Genomic DNA, 22,214 nt, shown 5'->3' on the forward strand with positions numbered 1-22,214 from the left:
AGAGCACACCAAGCTAAACATTAGTACGAAGGCCAAAGACATAGGACCATAGGATAGATGGACATATATTATTTTTAGGATAAGAAGGGGTCCTGCCACCATTATAACCTAACTGAAAGCAGATATGGGCGTGAACAAGCAGGAAGCTTAAACTGAAAGATAATGGTGGCAGATGGACTAAGGGAAGGAACTTCATTTGCATGTGGGATGGACTCATTTGATGTATGTGTATAAGAACAGAGCCAGTGCTTATGGAAGTTGGTCTTTTCCGCGGACTGACACGGCTTCTGATATTTTGTATTAAAAGCCCTTATTGAATTCACAAGTTCTTGTAAGTGTTATATTTGTAATACGATTTTCCATAATTTTTTTTTATGGACATGAGCAAGAAAAAACCCACAACACAAATATTTCAAGCAACATCTTTTACTTCAACAAACAGGGAAGGATTCCAAACTAATTGAGCTGTCAACAAATTGTTTTGTTTCAACTTACGGTAGGTATTTAAGAGGGTCATGCTCTACTTAACCACTGTCACTGCATGCAGGCTAGTCAAGAGTTAGGGTCCGAACTCAAGAAGCACAAAATATGGGACCAAATTACGCACACACATCAAGTACATCACACCACTTAAGTTTTAAAAGAAGATGATGATCCCGAAGACACATTGTGGGTCGAACCATTGTTCTAGTTACAGTAGAAAAGGAGGGGCATAGACCATTGAGCAGGTTTGTTCCAAGAACAGAAACAGAAAAATACACAATATTATCCGTCCTTGCACGTGAGAGCAGTGGTCAGTCTGGTTTTAATAGCTAGGCTAGAAATGTGCATGTTTTAAGTGTAATATAAGGTCAAAAGATTAAATGTACCATACAGAATCTAACTATTGGTGGACATAATAATAACAATAGTTGTAGTATGTTGAGTATTTTACAATGTATCAACATTGTTCTGTTGGTTCATGTCAGCCCACTCTAATTGAGTATTGGTGCATCACACTAATGTCAAATATTGTCTTTCATTTTCTTTGTAAAATAATACTAATTTAGTGGGGGGAAAGTAGTAAGAACAGCATTGATCCATCCGAGTTATGACCCAGAGTGAATTAAGTAAAATTAAAAATGATATCAAAAGAGTCAAACGTGTATTACCATACAGAATACATAGATTTACATTTTAGTCATTTAGCAGATGCTTCCGATGCAGAGCAACTTACAGGAGCAATTACTCATACATAAGAGTCTACCGCCATTCTCTTGATTAATGGTTAAACCGGTTTACTCAAACTGGTGACATCTATGAAAAATTCCAAGTAATATACAAGAATAAGTAGGAACAGGAGTAATACTTAGACATGTACATGAACATTTACCTATGAGGTTTTAAAAAGGCATGCTTACCAGGCCTCTAGACTGGCTGGTGAACAAGAATAAGTAAAATAATACAACTCCTTTTTAACAAGGGTAGGCTAAATAATAAATTACTTTAACTACTCACATAAATATCTATTTCACATAATTAAGAAAGTATTTACACATTGTTTTCTAAAAACCTTTCCTTATTTTGTCAATATTAACAAAATCAAGGATTTATTGTAGTCGGTATCAACCACCCAGAAATGTTTGCTTTAAAAAATAAGCTTAAACCTGAATGTTACAATTGTGGATCACCCAAAAGTCTGCAGTCCCACCGTTTCTGTCACAAGACATGAATGCTTTATAAATCATCCATAAACTATTATTAGGTGGCGTAACACCTTGTGAGGTGTTTCAGTTACACATGTTTTAAACAAGTTCGTAAATAATTTATAAACCTGATGTATGTGTGCCATGTTTGTGAAGGCTTTATCAAAGGATCATGCAGGCTTTTTGACGTGCAATTCATTAAAAGGTGTGACCAACTTTAATTATACTGAACGAAAATATAAAACGCAACATGTAAAGTGTTGGTCCCATGTTTCATGAGCTGAAATAAAAGATCCCAGACATTTTCCATACACACAAAAAGCTTATTTCTTTCAAATTGTGTGCACAAATGTGTTTACATCCCTGTTGGTGAGCATTTCTCCTTTGCTAAGATATTCCATCCACCAGACAGGTGTGACATATCAAGAAGCTGATTAAACAGCATGATCATTACACAGGTGCAACTTGTGCTGGGGACAATAAAAAGGCCACTCTAAAATGTGCAGTTTAGTCAAACAACACAATGCCACAGATGTCTCAAGTTGAGGGAGCGTGCAATTGGCACGCTGACTCCAGGAATGTCCACCAGAGCTGTTGACAGAAAATGTTATGTAAATTTCTCTACCATAAGACAATTTGGCAGTACGTCTAACGGGCCTGCCAAACGCAGCCCTCTTGTAACCACGGCAACCCAGGACCTCCCGGCTTCTTCACCAGCGGGATCGTCTGAGATCAGCCACCCGGACAGTTGATGAAATTGAGGGCTATTTCTGTCTGTAATAAATCCCTTTTATGGGGAAATACTCATTTCTGATTGGCTGGGCCTGGCTCCCAAGTGGGTGAGTCTATGCCCTCCCAGGCCCACTCATGGCTGCACCCCTGCCCAGTCATGTGAAATCCATAGATTAGGGCCTAATTTATTTATTACAATTGACTGATTTCGTTATTTGAGCTGTAAATCAGTAAAATCGTAGAAATGGACCGGTTTATATTTTTGTTCAGTAATACAAAGTTAATGTGCCAGATTTGCACTTTTCACTAAAAATAATTGGCTTTTAAAATACACAAAGTGCTACAAATGTTATGGAGATTCTATAGCGATCACTTAGTGCAAATTATATTGTAGGCACTAGGCAGTTTCATTGTGAAAAGAGACTACACTAAACAGTGCACCTATACAGCCTAACAGAACGAGCCCAGCCTTTGCCATAATTAAGGTGTACTACAGGTCATCTAAAAAGGACATTTTTGTTTATTCTAGGTAATAAATGCAACAACAATAATAATAAAAAAACATGTGGAATGTTCTAAGCGTGTCTAACACGGTTTAAAGCCTATGTCGAACACCCCTGACATATGTATAACATGTCAAATGTCAGCTAATGACAACTGATGTCACACTGACCCCAACCTCTCGAAGATCTCTTACTTCACAGTTTAACTAAAACAACCTCAAAACATGCCTCTATACGAGTTCTACATCCGAGTTGGGTTCATACATATTTGAAGCGACACACGACTACTCTATTTAAAAACACCTTTGATAGCAAAAACAAAAATCTGTCACTTCAGTCCAAGGCATAGTATAACTTGAAATCTGCCCTGACAACCTCGTAACACGGGCACGTAACTTCAAAGTAGAGGAAATTAGTTAAATGTAACAAAGAAACGAAACTTGCCCCCTAAAAAGCATTCCTCAGTCAAGAGCTACATTATAATTTTTTTACCTTCCTCCAAAGTGTGCAACCCCCCCCCCCCCCCCCATTTAAAAGGATGGACTGGTGTCAGAAATACGGTGAAAACACCCTCCAGCTATGTTGCACCAATCCAATACTTTTAAATTGCATGAGGCGGGATGAACGAGTGCACACTTCTGGAAAAGTGTAGAGAATCGGTAACCTCGAACACCAGAAGGTTGTACAACAGAAGGGTAGAGAATCGGTAACCTCGTACAACCATCCGGAAGTCTCGCAAGCTTACATTCTGTTTCGCTACACGGATTCCGCAGCGGTAATCAGTTTGGTAATACGAGGCTAGGGAATCGCAACCTAGCCAAAGACAAATTATTGCACCAAGGACTACTAGCATCACTTTTATCCTTCAACTTCATTGGCTTGATGACGTTTCACAGACCCATATGAGAAAATCCATGTGCCTAAATCTGGGTCAAATTTGGGCTTGGTTAAAGTCAATGTCTATAAATGTGATTTTAAGGGCATAAATGTAATCTTGAAATACTGTTGGACTCACCAGTGACTGAAACTGTTTAAAGTAATTGTTTAAACAAAAGCAATGAGTTTGATTTGTCAACTGTAATATATATATATATATATATATATATATTCCAATATAACAAAGACAAGAAAAGTGTAAGTACTACCAGGGGAATCAACCAGTGTCCATTTAACTGGTCAACCACAAGTCACCCTGAATAAACGTGGTTGCAATTAACCCGTTCTCATATCTGTCCCAACAAACTGATTGTCCACCAACAGCACACTGGTCAGCTTATTCTTTTGCTGTCTCATTGTGATTCGTCAACTGCCTGGTCACGTCCTAAGAGTAACATGGGAGACGTAGGGCAGATCTGAGATCCAGCAGGGGCTGTGGTCAATTTTAATTGAAGGCAGACAATTCAGGAAATTTAAAAAACACTAGAAATAAATAGCTTCTACTCCTCAGTTTATTGAAAAGTAATTGAAAATTGTTTAAAATTGTTATTCAAATTTACTTTCTGAATTGACCGCCTACAATTCGAATTGACCGCCTTCAATTCAAATTGACCACAGCCCTGAAGATCAGTTTACCTTACACTGCCGAACAACAACACTCCCCTAGATTGGTTCTCAGCCTTACACAGGCCCAAAGCTAGCAACACTCCAGAGATTGGCACGGGCTGAAGTGCCCCCTAGAGGTAGGAGCCTGCCTGTGCAGACAGAACTGACATCCCAGCAGTCGCTCACGCACACACTTCAAATTATATATATATATATAAAAACTGAATTAAGTTGTGTGTCAACATTCAGGGAGAGGAAAAATATAAGCAAACTATGCTTTTATAAGATACCTCAGAGTGGGTGTGTTAGTATATGGTGGGTGTGTGAGTGTACTGCGGGTGTATATTTGCTTCAGATTACAAATATGTGCCGGTATGTATTTGTATCTATTCTCAAATGTGTGTGTGCTTGTACGAGCGTAACCAAACAGAAGTACGTGCATAAGGATATCAGAGTAGCTGTGTGCACTTGAGGAGGCAGAGAGAGTAAGGGGGGCTATTGAACGTGACAAGGTGGTGTGGCTATCCTGTTCTGTAAAGAGCCATGTCATTGCGAAATACTCTGCCACCAGAGGTTTCTCAGGCAAAAAGCAAGTATAGCTTTAAAAAAATTAAAAAAACATCACCTCTCCTCTTTCTATAGAGCTAATCTAACTTTACTGTATATAAGAATATATGACGTGTGTGAATAGTACTTTTGTTGTGTCTTGGTGTCTTACACACACACACACACACACACACACACACACACACACACACACACACACACACACACACACACACACACACACACACACACACACACACACACACACACACACACACACACACACACACACACACACACACCTCTTTCATTGTTATTCTGAATTTAATGTAATATCTTATATTCTTGTCTTACTGCTCTGTACTTTAATGTATTTGTACGTTTTATGTGGACCCCAGGAAAAGTAGCTGCTGCATGTGCAGTAGCTAAACGGGATCCCAATAAAGTAAACTCAGCGAGGGGGGGGTGGGGGGGGGGCTATTGAACGTGACTACAAGGTGGTGTGACTTCACTCCTGACTCCCAAACAGCTGTAGGAGGAAGAAGAAGATGTAGACCACATCCATGTAAAGACACATCGCTCCGAACACGTGCTCCTCCGGACTCAGGGAGTACCTCCGGTTGCCCATCAGCAGCTGCACGTCAAAGGCCAAGAACTACAGAAGAGAGGGGGAGGAAAGAGGGAGAGCGAGAAGGAGAGAGAAAGAACAAGGGATGGGGGAGAAAGGAGAGAGACCATTACTCAAGGTCCTAGAACACTAAGTTGTCACTAACATTCACATGTGGCTTTTTAGAAGTACACCACATGACCAAAAGTATGTAGACACCTGCTCGTCGAACATCTCATTCCAAAATCATGGGCATTAATATGGCGTTGGAACTAAGGGACCTAGACCGAACCATGAAAAACAGCCCCAGACCATTATTTATAATTCACCAAACTTTACAGTTGGCACTAGACATTGGGGCAGGTAGCGTTCTCCTGGCATCTGCCGAACCCAGATGGTGAAGCATGATTCATCACTCCAGAGAACACGTTTCCACTGCTCCAGTCGAAGCTTGGCATTGCGCATGGTGATCTTAGGCTTGTGTGTGGCTGCTCGGCCATGGAAACCCATTTCATGAAGCTCCCGACGGACAGTTATTGTGCTGACGTTGTTTCCAGAGGCAGTTTGGAACTCGGTAGTGAGTGTTGCAACCGAGGACAGATGATTTTTTACGCACTGCACACTTCAGCGCTCTGCGTTCCTGTTCTGTGAGCTTGTCTGGCATACCACTTCACAGCTGAACCGTTGTTGCACCTAGACGTTTCCACTTCACAATAACAGCATTTACAGTTGACCAGGGCGAGCTCTAGCAGGGCAGAAATTTGATGAACTGACTTGTTGGAAAGGTGGCATCCTATGACGGTGCCACATTGAAAGTCACTGATCTCTTCAGTAAGGCCATTCTAATGCCAATGTTTTTCTAAATATATATATGCATATTATTATTCCATCCCCTTACATTGTGTGTTTACGGTAGTTGTGTGAATTTGTTCGATTACTTGTTAGATATTACTGCACTGTCGGAACTAGAAGCACAAGAATTTTCGGAACACTCGCATTTACATCTGCTAACCATGTGTATGTGACCTATACAATTTGATTTGATTCATGGAGATTGCATGGCTGTGTGCTCGATTTTATACACCTGTCAGCAACGGGTGTGGCTGAAATTGCCTAATCCACTCATTTGAAGGGGTGTCCACATACTTTTGTATAAATATATATATAGTGTACATTCAGCCTAATATTTATACAGGTGATTCATTGCATTTAGATCAGAAAGACATTTTACAAGAGAAGAGACACCTGTCCCAACACCGCAGCAATCATACACTCATTAAGTGGTGATTCAATGATAGATGATTAAGTACCAACGTGAAGACAAGGGCACCCAGTCCAGCATACGCTGTCTGCAACCAAGGTATCTGTGAAAGACAAACGAGGTCAGAAAAACACAGCATAAAGAGAGACAGCCAGTCACAAATGAGAGGAAACGGTCCTGTCCAACAAGGTACAAACTCTTGTCGACCTTTCAGGTAAAATCACAAAAAAGGTCAGTGGTGGAGTTGTGAGAAAGTTCCAAGTTCGTGATTATCCCTCCGGATAGGCTGTGGACACACAGAGACGTATGAAAAAGAATATTCATTGAAACACTGTTCAACCGTTTGTTTATTTTTTCCGTCAACAGTCAACCCATCTCTACTTCTTTTGGACGAGTTGCACACGCACAAAAAGCGGACAGATTTTTGTACGGACACAAAATCTCTGTGTAGCCTTAACCTTAAGGACTTAAAGCTACAGTCTGTGATAAAATAACACATCAACCCCACCACCTGTTTTGTTAAACAGCTGAGGGATGGGAGAAAAAAAAAAATGACATGGCCGGTGGTCCATGGGCTGTTCTTTTTAAATTTACAATTTCTCTGTTATACTAATCTATAATGAGCTCCCCCCCCTCCTTACCAAGATGGGCCCGGCACTGTTGTCTGATAGGCTGAGCCGAGGTCATGCAAACTCACGTTCAAAGTCAAACAAGGCATCAGCAAATTGACCTGCTCCGAATCTGTCATCAGTTAGACACAGCCAAGATCATGGATCGTAAAAGACGGAAAGTTGGGAGCCGATAAACTTAGAAAAGAAAAGAGCACATTCTACATCGTCACCCCACTCAAAATGTAAAACATTTGTTTTAGGGGGGGGGGTGGCTAAAACCATGATTTATGGTCCCGTGTGGCTCAATGGTCCCGTGTGGCTCAGTTGGTAGAGCATGGCGCTTGCAACGCCAGGGTTGTGGGTTCATTCCCCACGGGGGGACCAGGATGAATATGTATGAACTTTCCAATTTGTAAGTCGCTCTGGATAAGAGCGTCTGCTAAATGACTTCAATGTAAATGTAATGATTTGGTCAAACAGTAAAGTTCTTTACCCTCGTGCTTCCTGTAATGAACGTGTCTACCCTGAAGCTCATCAAGCATTTAGGACTTAGAACCTTCAATGTTCAATGAGTATAAGTCTCTGACTATATTGTGCAATACATGTCCTTTTTAAATGTTTTTATTTTATTTTTATGGATAAATAAAATCAATCAAGTCAAAAAAATGAATGTACCTATCACAGACTGTAGCTTTAAGAGGCGTGCTGCTTACATATCCGAAGGGTGCGGTGAAGAGGAGCAGCAGTCCCGTCACCATCAGCACCATCATGAGAGAGAAGAGCAGACCGTGACACGACGTAAAATCAACCTGGAACACAACGTCAAGACAAGACCGAAAACCAGGGGGCCGCGTTCAGCAGGGAAACATAGCAAATAGAAATGTACTGAAAGAGAGCAGAAATGATTCATTATTTTTTACATGTCTGAACGTTTTGCTCTGAACGTTTTGCTCTGATGAACTAAGCATAACATGACGTCCAGTCAACAGAGTTAAATGATCAAAATGACGTCCAGTCAACCGAGTTAAATGATCAAAATGACGTCAAGTCAACCGAGTTAAATGATCAAAATGCCACTACTTTCACACAACAGAATGATTTAACTTGACAAGAGAAACACAGATTGTGCTGTTAGCCATCTGCTTGTAAAAGCTCACCTTGGTCTGGAAACAGAAGAGCGTGATGAACAGACACACCATGGCGGTGATGCCCACACACAGCATCACCACTTTAGTGTTGTGGTAGCTATGGACACAGAGGAAGGATAACCAAGTTACTACCACCTCTGGTACACACTCAAACACAAAGTCATAGACTCAACAAAAAAAAAGTCGCTAGACAGCATTTTCACACATGTAGAAAAAGAGTGGACAGTCTACATTCACACACACAATTTACCTAGCCAGCATTCCTGCCATGTAAGACATTGCCAAAGTCTGGAGACAAGAAGAGGATCACAAACACAAAAATATTACAGAGTAGTATGTATAGTATGAATTGCGCCTCACATCATTTGGAGTACCACAGTGTCAGTAAAATGGTCATAATATCATACCACTAACTATCAAGCAGAGATGCTGTACCTCTGACTGATACTTACAAATATCCCCAAGAGAATGAGGTTGGTGGGATACTGTCGCCTGTAAAAAAAAAAAAAGACAATGGGATACAATGACAACATTTTAGTATGAACAGAGCACCAATTCATGAGTTAAGACTTGAGAAGCATAGCCAGATAAAACCTTTTCACACAACTTTCATTCAAAAATTTATTTATTTATTTAAAAATCAAATAGTCATCAACGAAAAATAGATCATTGTTAAAGTCAAGTGCCTCCATCTTTTAGTTATGAAAGTATGAATTGAGAATGTTGTAAAGAAAAACAATAAAAGGTGAAGAAAGTGGTAGAAATCCAAAAATAATAGTAAAAGTAAAGCTGGTAGTATTGACTAAAAAGTTGGCTTCTTACCGGGCACTTGTGCTGCACACTAGCACCAGGTATGCCCCCATGAAGGTGATGCTGGAACAGGAACAGTTATGTGGTCAGCAGTTATGACGGTTGGCTCAGAGTGCCATATCAGTGCGTCTAAATCCAATGACGACAACACCACATCTAAAATGGTGGCACTACCACCGAAATAACAACATTCACCGAAGGATCAACACCAGTGGTTGCCAAACTTTTCTGAGTTAAGATCCCTTTCTGAGTCAAAAATGCAAGGCAGGATCTACTGCTCAGATTTCTTTTAAACATGAACATTAAGTCTATGCAACATTAACCAATTAAAAACAGATCTGTAGCAATGAGGTTTGTGCAGTAGGCTATAGGCCCAATACATTATCACTGCATATTGGTTATACTTGAATTGCCCTGCCAATGTTGTTCTTCCGAGACCATTTTGAAATTATATTTACAAAATGTAGGTCTATGATCACACTGGTAATAGATCATTTGTTGTATTACTTGTGAGGCACAGCTGAGTGAGGGTAATAATTGGCTTTTTTTTTTTTTTTTTCCTGGACTGATGGCCTGCATCTGCTAGTCAGTCTGTGGGGAGGGAGCAGCGGTAAGGCGGCCTCTCACCCATCTCACCATCCTTCCTCTCTCCCTCCCTCCGCTGACAAAAGGGGACATGGTCTTGCAGCTGATGGCGAAACTTAAGTCGCACTGCATTACTTCTGCCTCATGCACCTCATGTTTACTCCAATGACCAGAGAAAGTGAAATATTCCTTGCTATTAAATAAGACACAAGCCACTAATAATAACAACACAAGTGTAACGGAACACTTTGCTATAGTCATTCATTGCAGCTACAGAGCATTCGATGGTTTATTAAAAAAAAGTGTTGAACAATGTATTGACAGCGTTGAATAACAACCTAAACATGAACTAACTCATTAAAACACCATCTCTCTGTTGTATTCGTTGAGTCTCTCTCTAGTCATGGTTTCAATGGTTTTTAAATCTCAAAGTATAAACTCTGCTGAGCGTCCGAGGCATCTTTTATTTTTTTTTAATAGTCTATGGCGTGAGGAAACTGTACAGGCACGGTGATCTGAGCTATCTGATTGGCCAGACGTAGGCCTATAGGTGCACTTGATTTGCTCTCTGGGTCTGCCAGGTAGGCCGAGTTCTACCTTCAGACATATGAAATGGTTCAAAATGGAAACACTTTGCCTTCCCGGCGCTAGGGCTGCTGAATCAAGTGCACCTACAGCGTGAAATGATTTTTTTTTTTTAATTGAACGCAAGGGCTTTATCGTTAAAAAAAAAAGAAAAAAAAAATGTTTGGAGATCGACTAGGAATGCCTTGAAGATCGACCCGTCGATCGCAACTGACCGGTTGGTGACCAATGATCTACACAATAAATGGACAAGTTGCTGCTTTCAAGGTAAGAAAATGTCTTAACTTTAAATACTCAACTTCGACTTCGAGGTGAACATTGGGATGAAGAATCATCCTTACCTTTAAGTCATTTTATGATATGCATTAAGTCTATTTGACCAGTTTGGCATTGGTAGACAGCACATGAAGTTGAAGATACTCACTATGAGGCAAGGTAGAGGATTCGATTGTACTGCACAAACTGCCGTACTGGTTCACTGTAAAGTTGAGTGAGAATACATTAGTTTTTAACAACTTGGATGGGCACCCATTTTTCAGCTTCAGATATATACAGTATATATATTTTTTACTTAGCCTCATCTTTATCAAACCATCCAGTGAGAAGCACACAGCATGCAATGAGTGTACAAAACATTATGAACACCTGCTCTTTCCATGACAGACTGACCAGGTGAAAGCTATGATCCCTTATAGAGGTCACTTGTTAAATCCACTTCAATCAGCGTAGATGAAGGAATGGGAGGAGACAGGTTAAAGAAGGATTTTTAAGCCTTGAGACAATTGAGAATGTATGCCATTCAGAGGGTGAATGGGCAATACAAAACATTTGTGCCTTTGAGCGGGTTATGGTAGTAGGTGCCAGGCGTACCAGTTTGTGTCAAGAACTGCAACGCCGCTGAGTTTTTCCACACTCAACAGTTTCCCATGTGTATCAAGAATAGTCCACCACCCAAAGGAACCAGCCAACTTGACACAAATGTGGGAAGCATTGGAGTCAACATGGGCCAGCATCCCTGTGGAATGCTTTCGACACCTTGTATAGTCCATGCCCTGATGAATTGAGGCTGTTTTGAGGGCAAAGGTGGTGGCAATGCAATATTAGGAATCTGTTCTTAATGTTCTGTACACTCAGTATATATTAGGTGAGAATACATTTTTGACAGCATTTTCTAATGACACGTTTGTACAAGTGCAAAGTTTGCACATGTTAAGGTGTTTGGGGTTTATTACATTCGGAAAATAACCAGAGTTTGCGAGTGCAAAAAAAATAAAACACTTTGTAAAATTGGGCTCTCAAATGTTTTCTGGGGTGTGGATTCGTGTTAGTGGCCCTCACCAAAATGTGAAGAGAGCCACGATACCAAAGGTCACCAACAGTTGGACCATGAGGATGGAGAAAACCTGAGGATAGAAATAAGACCGGTTAGAGAGTCTCTCACAAGAGGCCAGCTGTGAGAACTACACAGTACTGAGAGGCTAGCTGAGAGAACTACACAGTACTGAGAGGCTAGCTGAGAGAACTACACAGTACTGAGACAGAAAACAATATTGGGCTTTACACAGTACTAAGACAGACAACACTATTGGGCTTTACACAGTACTGAGGCGAATCGAGCCGAGCCAGACCAAGCTGCACTGAACTGGCCTGGTAACCATCCAACATAGTTGCCGAAGAAGATCATGTAAAAGTGACAGCGCAGTTTAGTTCAGGTCGGCACGATAGAAGATAGCATAGTGTGAAACAATCTACCAGAACAGATTGATCTACGTTTCTATGGTAACGTCTAGTGCTGTACTGATGAAATACCACTCACTGTGGGCTCATGATTTCACGTTCTGACGGTAGTCTTTTGACAGTGATGTAAAGAGCGTTAAAAAACACAATAGGACAGTGTCAGATGAGGATCAGAGTTAATGAAAGACTAAATGGGTCACAATTTTATTTATTTTTATTTAACCTTTATTTAAACAAGGCAAGTCAGTTAAGAACAATGACGGCCTACCAAAAGACATCCTGCGGGGATGCGGGCCTGGGATTAAAACACATTTTTAAAAGAAATACAATATACAGTGGGGAGAACAAGTATTTGATACACTGCCAATTTTGCAGGTTTTCCTACTTACAAAGCATGTAGAGGTCTGTAATTTTTATCATAGGTACACTTCAACTGTGAGAGGCGGAATCTTAAACAAAAATCCAGAAAATCACATTGTATGATTTTTAAGTAATTAATTTGCATTTTATTGCATGACATAAGTATTTGATACATCCGAAAAGCAGAACTTAATATTTGGTACAGAAGCCTTTGTTTGCAATTACAGAGATCATACGTTTCCTGTAGTTCTTGACCAGGTTTGCACACACTGCAGCAGGGATTTTGGCCCACTCCTCCATACAGATCTTCTCCAGATCCTTCAGGTTTCGGGGCTGTCGCTGGGCAATACGGACTTTCAGCTCCCTCCAAAGATTTTCTATTGGGTTCAGGTCTGGAGACTGGCTAGGCCACTCCAGGACCTTGAGATGCTTCTTACAGAGCCACTCCTTAGTTGCCCTGGCTGTGTGTTTCGGGTTGTTGTCATGCTGGAAGACCCAGCCACGACCCATCTTCAATGCTTTTACTGAGGGAAGGAGGTTGTTGGCCAAGATCTCGCGATACATGGCCCCATCCATCCTCCCCTCAATACGGTGCAGTCGTCCTGTCCCCTTTGCAGAAAAGCATCCCCAAAGAATGATGTTTCCACGTCCAGGCTTCACGGTTGGGATGGTGTTCTTGGGGTTGTACTCATCCTTCTTCTTCCTCCAAACACGGCGAGTGGAGTTTAGACCAAAAAGCTCTATTTTTGTCTCATCAGACCACATGACCTTCTCCCATTCCTCCTCTGGATCATCCAGATGGTCATTGGCAATTTTCAGACGGGCCTGGACATGCGCTGGCTTGAGCAGGGGGACCTTGCGTGCACTGCAGGATTTTAATCCATGACGGCGTAGTGTGTTACTAATGGTTTACTTTGAGACTGTGGTCCCAGCTCTCTTCAGGTCATTGACCAGGTCCTGCCGTGTAGTTCTGGGCTAATCCCTCACCTTCCTCATGATCATTGATGCCCCACGAGGTGAGATCTTGCATGGAGCCCCAGACCGAGGGTGATTGACCGTCATCTTGAACTTCTTCCATTTTCTAATAATTGCGCCAACAGTTGTTGCCTTCTCACCAAGCTGCTTGCCTATTGTCCTGTAGCCCATCCCAGCCTTGTGCAGGTCTACAATTTTATCCCTGATGTCCTTACACAGCTCTCTGGTCTTGGCCATTGTGGAGAGGTTGGAGTCTGTTTGATTGAGTGTGTGGACAGGTGTCTTTTTTACAGGTAACGAGTTCAAACAGGTGCAGTTAATACAGGTAATGAGTGGAGAACAGGAGGGCTTCTTAAAGAAAAACTAACAGGTCTGTGAGAGCCGGAATTCTTACTGGTTGGTAGGTGATCAAATACTTATGTCATGCAATAAAATGCAAATTAATTACTTAAAAATCATACAATGTGATTTTCTGGATTTTTGTTTTAGATTCCGTCTCTCACAGTTGAAGTGTACCTATGATAAAAATTACAGACCTCTACATGTTTTGTAAGTAGGAAAACCTGCAAAATTGGCAGTGTATCAAATACTTGTTCTCCCCACTGTAAATATAGGACTAAACACACATCACAACAAGAGAGAAACAACACTACATAAAGAGAGACCTAAGACAACAACATAACAAGGCAGCAAAACATGACAACACAGCATGGTAGCAACACAAGGTGACAACAACATGGTAGCAACACAACATGGTACAAACATTATTGGGCAAAGTCAACAGCACAAAGGGCATTAAGGTAGAAACAACAATACATCATACAAAGCAGCCACAACTGTCAGTAAGTGTCTATGACTGAGTCTTTGAATGAAGAGATTGAGATTAAACTGTCCAGTTTGAGTGTTTGTTGCAGCTCGTTCCAGTCACTAATTGCAGCGAACTGAAAAGACGAGCGACCCAGGGATGTGTGTGCTTTGGGGACCTTTAACAGAATGTGACTGGCAGAACGGGTGTTGTAGTAGATATCTCAGATAAGGGGGAGTGAGGCCTAAGAGGGTTTTGTAAATAAGCATCAACCTGCGGGTCTTAAGACAGGTATACAGAGATGACCAGTTTACAGAGGAGTATAGAGTGCAGTGATGTGTCCTATAAGGAGCATTGTTGGCAAATCTGATGGCCGAATGGTAAAGAACATCTAGCCGCTCGAGAGCACCCTTACCTGCCGATCTATACATTTAGTCTCCGTGATAAAGGAATTTATATGTTTAAAGTAATGACTAAAGGATTCCACCCTGAAATCATATGATTTCAGTATGAAATGTGTTAGTCATAATTCCATAATGTGTGTGACTAGACCATTGTGTTACTAATTCGCAATATGAGCTGGGTAGAGTTGAGACATTCAAGGCCAACTGAACTGTCGACTTGTGATAACTCTGAAACCAAATAACAGGAAAGAGGCCTCCCCAACTTAGGTAAGGGGGAGCAACTGTTAGGAATGGCTAGGCTTGTAGAAGATAATGAGAAATTGTGTGTCTGTGTGTGTGTGTCCGTAGGTGGGGGGTGAGAGTTATAAAATGACTATGTATGCATTTTTGACTTCAGAACGTTCTCTGAATAAAGGATTGATTTATTGTCTTTGAATAATTATTTATTAACCAGGGCATTACAACCTCTGGGAATTATTTAAAGCATGAGTGATAGTTGAGTTCAACAATTGGGATAAAAATTCTCGTGACACTAATCTAGCATGGGTAGGATGGTCATCTGAATCAGGGTTAGTTTGGCAGCTGGGGTGAAAGAGGAGCAATTACAATAGAGGAAACCAAGTCTAGATTTTACTTTAGCCTGCAGGTTTGATATGTGCTGAGAGAAGGACAGTGAACCATCTAGCCATACTCCCAAGTCCCCATTTAGTTTTCTATTCAGAGACATGGGGTTTGGACTACTGTTTTTCTGACGTCATTTTCTATTGAATGGACATTTGTATAAACCTTGAATTAATTCATCCTTTCATGGGTGAACATTATATCAAGCACTAGGTGTAAATATAGGAAAGCAACGCAGAGAAGTTTGGAAGAAAGTTGTCCAGAGAACTTATTAGAAATTGATGGCAGATCGATCCAAAGTGCTTGGCTATTCCATGAATGGCTTATTTCTCTGATCATTGTCTTGTAATCAGAAACACCTGTAAATTATACAAACCACCATTAATAGCATACAGCAGAGAATTTTAACATGAACCGAACCAAAACATCATCCCCCACCTCTTGAACGTGGTATGGCGGTGAGCCTTTGTCAATAAAAAATGATGTTGACAAAAGAAAAAGGACACTAGAACCTCTCACCTTGCGAATGAACATGCGTCGGATATTCTTGTCCTCCCAGTTGCTTCCATCCAAGCTGTCGCTGGTGCTGGGGTCGGAGAAGGGAGAGGACATGTCGGAAGTGTAGGGGTTGGTGTAGCCCGGGCCTAACAGAGGCAGAAAAAGAGAATTTAGAAGGGGAGAGGAAAACTGGGCAAATAAAGTGGCGCTCATCTCATTTCAGAACAGACCGTGTCATTATAAAAAATCAGCTCAGAACTTATTGCAACAACGAAAAGGTTGGGATGCAACAGATCTGGAGATTGTATTGCAAATCCACACTCGTTTTACATGTATAGGCTAAAAAGCTATTTTCTGGACATTGTACAATGAAGTACTTGAAGTTTGTGACCTGGTCTCTTTTAACGTGATCATTTTGCAGCGATACAATTGGGCCCAGAGGGGGGGGAATGAAAGGACAATACTCTTGGGAATAACAGCAGTCACGCACTGACTATACCAAGACAGTTCTGATGAACAAGCAAGGCTAAAATCTGTGTCCATAAAACGGGATTAGGTATTCTGGTATTTTTTTGGGATCCCCATTAGCTGTTGCAAAAGCAGCAGCTACTCTTCCTGGGGTCCACACAAAACATGAAACATTACATAATACAGAACATGAATAGACAAGAACAACTCAAGAACAGAACTACATAAACATTTTAAAAAGGCACACGTAGCCTACATATCAATGCATACACAGACTATCTAGGTCAGGGAGATTAGGGAGAACATTATAAAACAGCATACAAAAAAGGGGTTAGTTAGGACATAGCAATTCCATTTCTATAAGATAAGGAGGTAGACCATGTTGCCCCTTGACTCACTGGGACTGGGGTGCACGTAGGCCCAGCTGGTGTGGATGGGCACCGATGGAGGGGGCATGGGGGGCAGGTTGTCACTGTAGGGGGGCATTGCAACCATCACTCCACCGTACGTCTGCTCCTTGTCCCCTGCCATGGCTTCAGCGTAACTGGGCGGGGCGGCCGGTAGACTCATGGGTGAGGTGAGGCAGTCTGTGTGGGGAAAAGCTGAGGATGACAAAGGACGTTGAGACTTAAACAATCTTTAACTTCTTTCCCCTCAACTGCACTCTTTCGACGTTTGCAGATCAGAAGGAACCGGATAGACCTGAGCAGTGTGTCAGAAACCAAACTCTCCATAGCCATTAGGCTGCACGTCTCCTGGCTGTCCGTTCAGAACTGCAAACATTGAAGGGGTAAACGTAGGGCAGGGGTGCCAATCCTCCTCTCAGAGAAATGCTGCATTTGCAGGCTTTTGCTCCAGCCCTGCATAAACACACTTAATTCAACACCGAGGAGAAGTTGATTAGTCAGGTATGTTAGACTGGGGCTGGAACAAAATCCTGCACGAGAGACCATGGCACGAGAGACCATGGCATGAGAGGTAGCTAGCTGTTCTTAGAGAAAATGTGTTGGCTAGTTAGCTAGCTACTAACGTTAGTGTTTACTAGCTCTCACAAGGTGAAAATATTGATTCTGCGCGTAGCAACACAACAGGTGGCTAACTCAACTCTAGCTAGCAAGCTATTAGCCGAGGCTCTATAGAAGTCTAAAATATTAGCTAGCATTACACAAAAATGCATTAAAACGCATAATCTGTAATGTTACAATTGACACTATTTGCCATCGTTGCTAAAACGAGAAGGAACAGCTAAATTAGCTAGCTAGTTACTGTAGCTAGCTGTAAGCTTGCTAGCTAACGAGTATCACATCCACTTTTGTACTATTAGCCATGTAACATTATGTCTGTTATTTTTACATGTTATTGCTGGACTGCAGATATCCAATAATTTCATGTTGTCGTACACTAGTTAAATGTCAATGAAACAATGATTTTACCTGTTACACAGTTGCCAATCGCTCAATGACCCAAATAATAACGCGCATAGAAAGCTTAATGCAATCCGGGATCCTTGAGACGTCCCTACCCTAAAGGCTGGTTCAGACTTTGTCTATCGACATGTCTGTAGACAATCTGTTTCACAGACAGATTTTTTTTAAATCAACTTTGACCCTGTCGCTGCGTCCGTTGTCATGGTTACCTGACAGCTAGCAATGAGAGACAGCGCACAAATTCTAAAATCCTTTGGTAGAAATTGGTGCGTTCATGACAACTGGGAGCTTTGAAAAAAAATAAATAAGAGGTCAAATCATGACGTCCGTGATCTTCAGGTCGGAAAGTCTGAACTCTACAGAGAGGCCCGAGTTCCCAAGTTGGAATTCCGAGTTGGATGACCATTCAAATCGATTTTTCCCATTCAGTGCTAGTTTTTTCCCCCCAAGTTCCCAGTTATTTTGAACGCACTATAGTCAGAAGTCGAAGATTTCCCGAGTGCCCAGTTCCGAGTTCCCAGTTGTTTGAACGTGGCATAAGTCCTGCTTTTATTTCGTTACACCAGGGGAGGCTGGTGGGAGGGGCTATAAGAGGACGGGCTCATTGTAAAGGCTAGAACAGAGTCAATGTGGTTTCCATATGTATGATACCATTCCATTGATTCCATTCCAGCCTTTATAATGAGCTGGCCCTCCTATAGCTCCTCCCACCAGCCACCACTGCTTCACACTCACAAATATAAGCTATTTTCTGTAAATAACTTTCAATTAACATGTAGTTAAATAATTATCTTGTTGTGAGTTTATTTTCCTGTAATAATTAATAAAAAAAAAAATAAGTTGTCAGTTATGCTCTGGTCATAATTTGAACTGGCTAGGCCGCTAGCTAGCTAACAAGATGGAAACTAACCAAAATATTGTTTAGAAAGTTGATTGTAGATGCCTGGCTTTACTAAATTTGTTTTTAAAGGATGGGTTTATTGATGTTAACAGTGGCTACCCGTCATTCAGGGCAGTATGTTATTTTGGCATTAATACATGTCACATATCAGTTTATAAACCATGTAAAAAAATATATCATTGAGTTAATAAAGCTGCATGCAAACATGGTCTGTCAGGTGTTTCAACCTAGCTAAGTGCTTTCTGTGGTGGTGGGGCAAACCAGCACAAAATTTGGAGTGTTGCGCCGTGATTGGCTCAGTGTTCTGTCACTCATGGGGACACTACGTCACCGCCAAGTCTTAAGGGTAGAGCTAGAAAATTCTAGCCCCTTGGGTGCTGCCATAGAGTTACATTAGAAGTGCCCATCCAAGAAGGCTCGAGGTCATTGGCCACAGATAAAATGAAGTAAAATCACGTTATACGTACAGTAGCTTTGATTGGACTGATCATGTCAACATCATACTTTCAAAAGTATGTCTTAGCTAGCAGTCATCATGAATCAAGTTGACAATCTATTGGCAAATACTTTTTAATCCTTGTCATGTGAAGAGAAATAATGAAGAGAAATTATAGATAAAACGTATCAGTGCTCATTGGCTATTGGACATAAACATTACACAAGTTGGAAATCGCAAATTCAACAATGAGTTGTTTGAAAGTAATCGGTGACAGTGGCTAACTGCAAGAATTGCAAAGCAATCACTAGCCTGCTATTCAGTGGAGTCGCTGTGTGGTCCCAAATCTGGGATTAAGGGTCTCTTTTCCAAGTTTAAGATGAAAAACATTCAACATTGGCCATGCTGTCAATGAAGCAGGATTTGTGCCGCGCCCAAAACAACTGTTAACTCGAAACTGTGAAAACTTGACTTTAGTGAGTTCAAGACAACTGGGAAGTCGAGAATAAATGAGCTCCGACTGGGAAAATACGCTTTGAACGGTCATCCAACTCTGAATTTTAAATCCGGCCTTTCTAGAGCCATGACCTGAAGATAGATCAATGACGTCAACATGATTCAACCTTGTTTTTGTCTGAGTTCCCAGTTGTTTTGAAAGCACCATAAATCCAGAGAATGCCAGACTTTGGTGACAAAATTTGCCCACGAAGGACCGCCGCGCCACCTTCCTGTTCAAGTGAGCACAGCACAACAAGGTGAGTCCAAAAATGTATTGTATGCTGCTGCATAAATGATGTAATATGCCAGGTAGCTTTATATACCGTAGCTAAGAAAGTAATACTAAGTGTATGTTGTGTAGTAAGATGTTAGTAGCCAATGTGCCTCACCATAATAATTTGGTATATTTACCAATCTTCATTTTACTTACTGTTCTGACTTGGTGGTGCACATGTAGCCTATAATCTGTTTTAGAAATGTAATCATCGAATATTGTAAGAGTTTTCATTGTCTGCTTAAATGCCCCCTTTATTTATCCTACGATTCTGACTTTGTGTACAGGGAGAACATTGTAAGAACAGCCTACATTCTGAATTCTGTCGCTGTACATTTCAAAAGTGCTGAACAAATAGTTATATTGACTACGTCTGTCTTAGCTCGCTCATTAATGTCTTAATCGGAATTGCGGATTGCCTCTTATCTGCTTGTTGCTCCCTTATTCCATAGTTTGTAAATCTTTTGTCTATCGACGTGTCTGTAGACAATTCACATGCGACAAATTTCAGATTGCCTATTATCCTCTTGTTGTCCCCTTATGTCATAGTTTGTAAATCTCAATTGTTTGTTTACGAAAGTCAGCCATGTTTTTTTAAAGGCAGTATTTACTGCAAAGCCACAACACTAAGCAATACATTAATTATCCTATAACGGTGCCCACAAACTGTTAGGGCCTACATAAAGCTGTCCCAACTGGTTTAGTGATGTGATTTGTAGTGGCTTTGCTGGCATGCATCCCACCAAGATACATATAAACATATACACACACAGTATATCAGCTGCGACTGGAAAATTTGTTTTGAATGGTTATCCAACTTGGAATTCCAACTCAGGAACTCGGGTCTCATTCTAGAGCTTTTTTTTCTCTTTTTTCTAGAGCTCTGCCTTTCGGACCTGAAGATATGACGTCATGATTTGACCTCGTATTTTTTCCGAGTTACATTTACATTTAAGTCATTTAGCAGACGCTCTTATCCAGAGCGACTTACAAATTGGTGCATTCACCTTATGATATCCAGTGGAACAACCACTTTACAATAGTGCATCTAACTCTTTTAAGGGGGGGGGGGTTCCCAGTTCCCAGTTGTTTCGAACGCGGCATTAAACCCCTACAGTAACCATTTTAAATGTCAACTCCAATGGAGTAACGTCGGGGTTGGGACGTCCCAAGGATGCCAAGTAGCAAGGACGTTCATAGAAAACACACCACTAAAGGATTTTCCGATTTCTGCCTTCAAAATAAAAGCCCCTACACCAGAGATATTACAGAAAGGAGATGGGAATCCCGTTTTCAAAAAGCGAGCAATAGTAATGGCGTCTTTTTGTAGGCCCCAATTCCGACATGGTTCGTTCGTTGGGAAAAGCCTATGGCACGTGTCAAACTCATTCCACGTAGGGTACACCCTTGTACTTGATGGATGAATTAAGGTCACTAATTAGTCAGTGGTGTAAATTACTTAAGTAAAAATACTTTAAAGTCGTTTTTTGGGTTATCTGTACTTTACTATTTATACAACTTTTACTTTCACTACATAAAAAAAAAGTACTTTTTACTCCATACATTTTCCCTGACACCCAATAGTACTCGTTACATTTTGAATGCAGGCAGGACAGAAATGGTCCAATTCACGCAAAGGTTCAAGTGAACATCCCTGGTCATCTCTACTGCCTCTCACCTGTCACGGGGTGACTTTCATTTTACTTTTATTCAAGTATGAGAATCGGGTACTTTTCCCACCACTGTAATTAGTAAGGAACTCCCTTCACCTGGTTGTCTAGGTCTTAATTGGAAAAACAAAAACCCGCAGCCCCTTGGCCTTCCATGGAATGAGTTTGACACCCCTGATTGTACTTTGGCCATAGGCCAGGGGTGTCAAACTCATTCCACGGAAGGCCTACCCTATCTTCTGCTTGTCTGTTTTTTCCTTTCAATTAAGACCTAAGCTGTGTTCGAATACTCATACTAACTGTACTATTTGTGACGTAAATTGAGTATGTAGTATGCTTATTGGTCATACAGTTAGTATGCCAAAAGTTCCAGGATGTTGTACATTTGCCAAAATACAAAGTATACAAGCAGTGGACACTATTTCTATGGTTTAAGGGCCCATAATGCAATTATTCAGAAAATGGGAGTGGCTTCACAACATTTTAAAATTTGAAGAAAATGGCAGAAAATATGCAGCCGAAGTC

At 41.1% G+C, this 22,214-nt stretch overlaps 1 protein-coding gene across 1 annotated transcript; it reads right to left on the reverse strand.

Moving 5' to 3' along the window:
- Positions 1-410: 410 nt before the first annotated feature.
- faim2a (Fas apoptotic inhibitory molecule 2a) lies at positions 411-18,385 on the reverse strand. The gene is made up of 12 exons (XM_071377393.1): positions 17,917-18,385; positions 16,882-17,085; positions 16,037-16,161; positions 11,954-12,018; positions 11,040-11,093; positions 9,458-9,508; positions 9,088-9,127; positions 8,886-8,923; positions 8,645-8,732; positions 8,201-8,296; positions 6,926-6,979; positions 411-5,663 (listed from the first exon to the last, which is right to left on the reverse strand). Exons 2-12 carry the CDS (start codon positions 17,051-17,053, stop codon positions 5,517-5,519), a joined length of 930 nt encoding a protein of 309 aa, XP_071233494.1. The 5' UTR covers positions 17,054-17,085; positions 17,917-18,385; the 3' UTR covers positions 411-5,516.
- Positions 18,386-22,214: the final 3,829 nt, after the last annotated feature.

The sequence above is a fragment of the Salvelinus alpinus genome, chromosome 30, assembly GCF_045679555.1.
Source record: "Salvelinus alpinus chromosome 30, SLU_Salpinus.1, whole genome shotgun sequence".
NCBI lineage: Eukaryota > Metazoa > Chordata > Actinopteri > Salmoniformes > Salmonidae > Salvelinus > Salvelinus alpinus.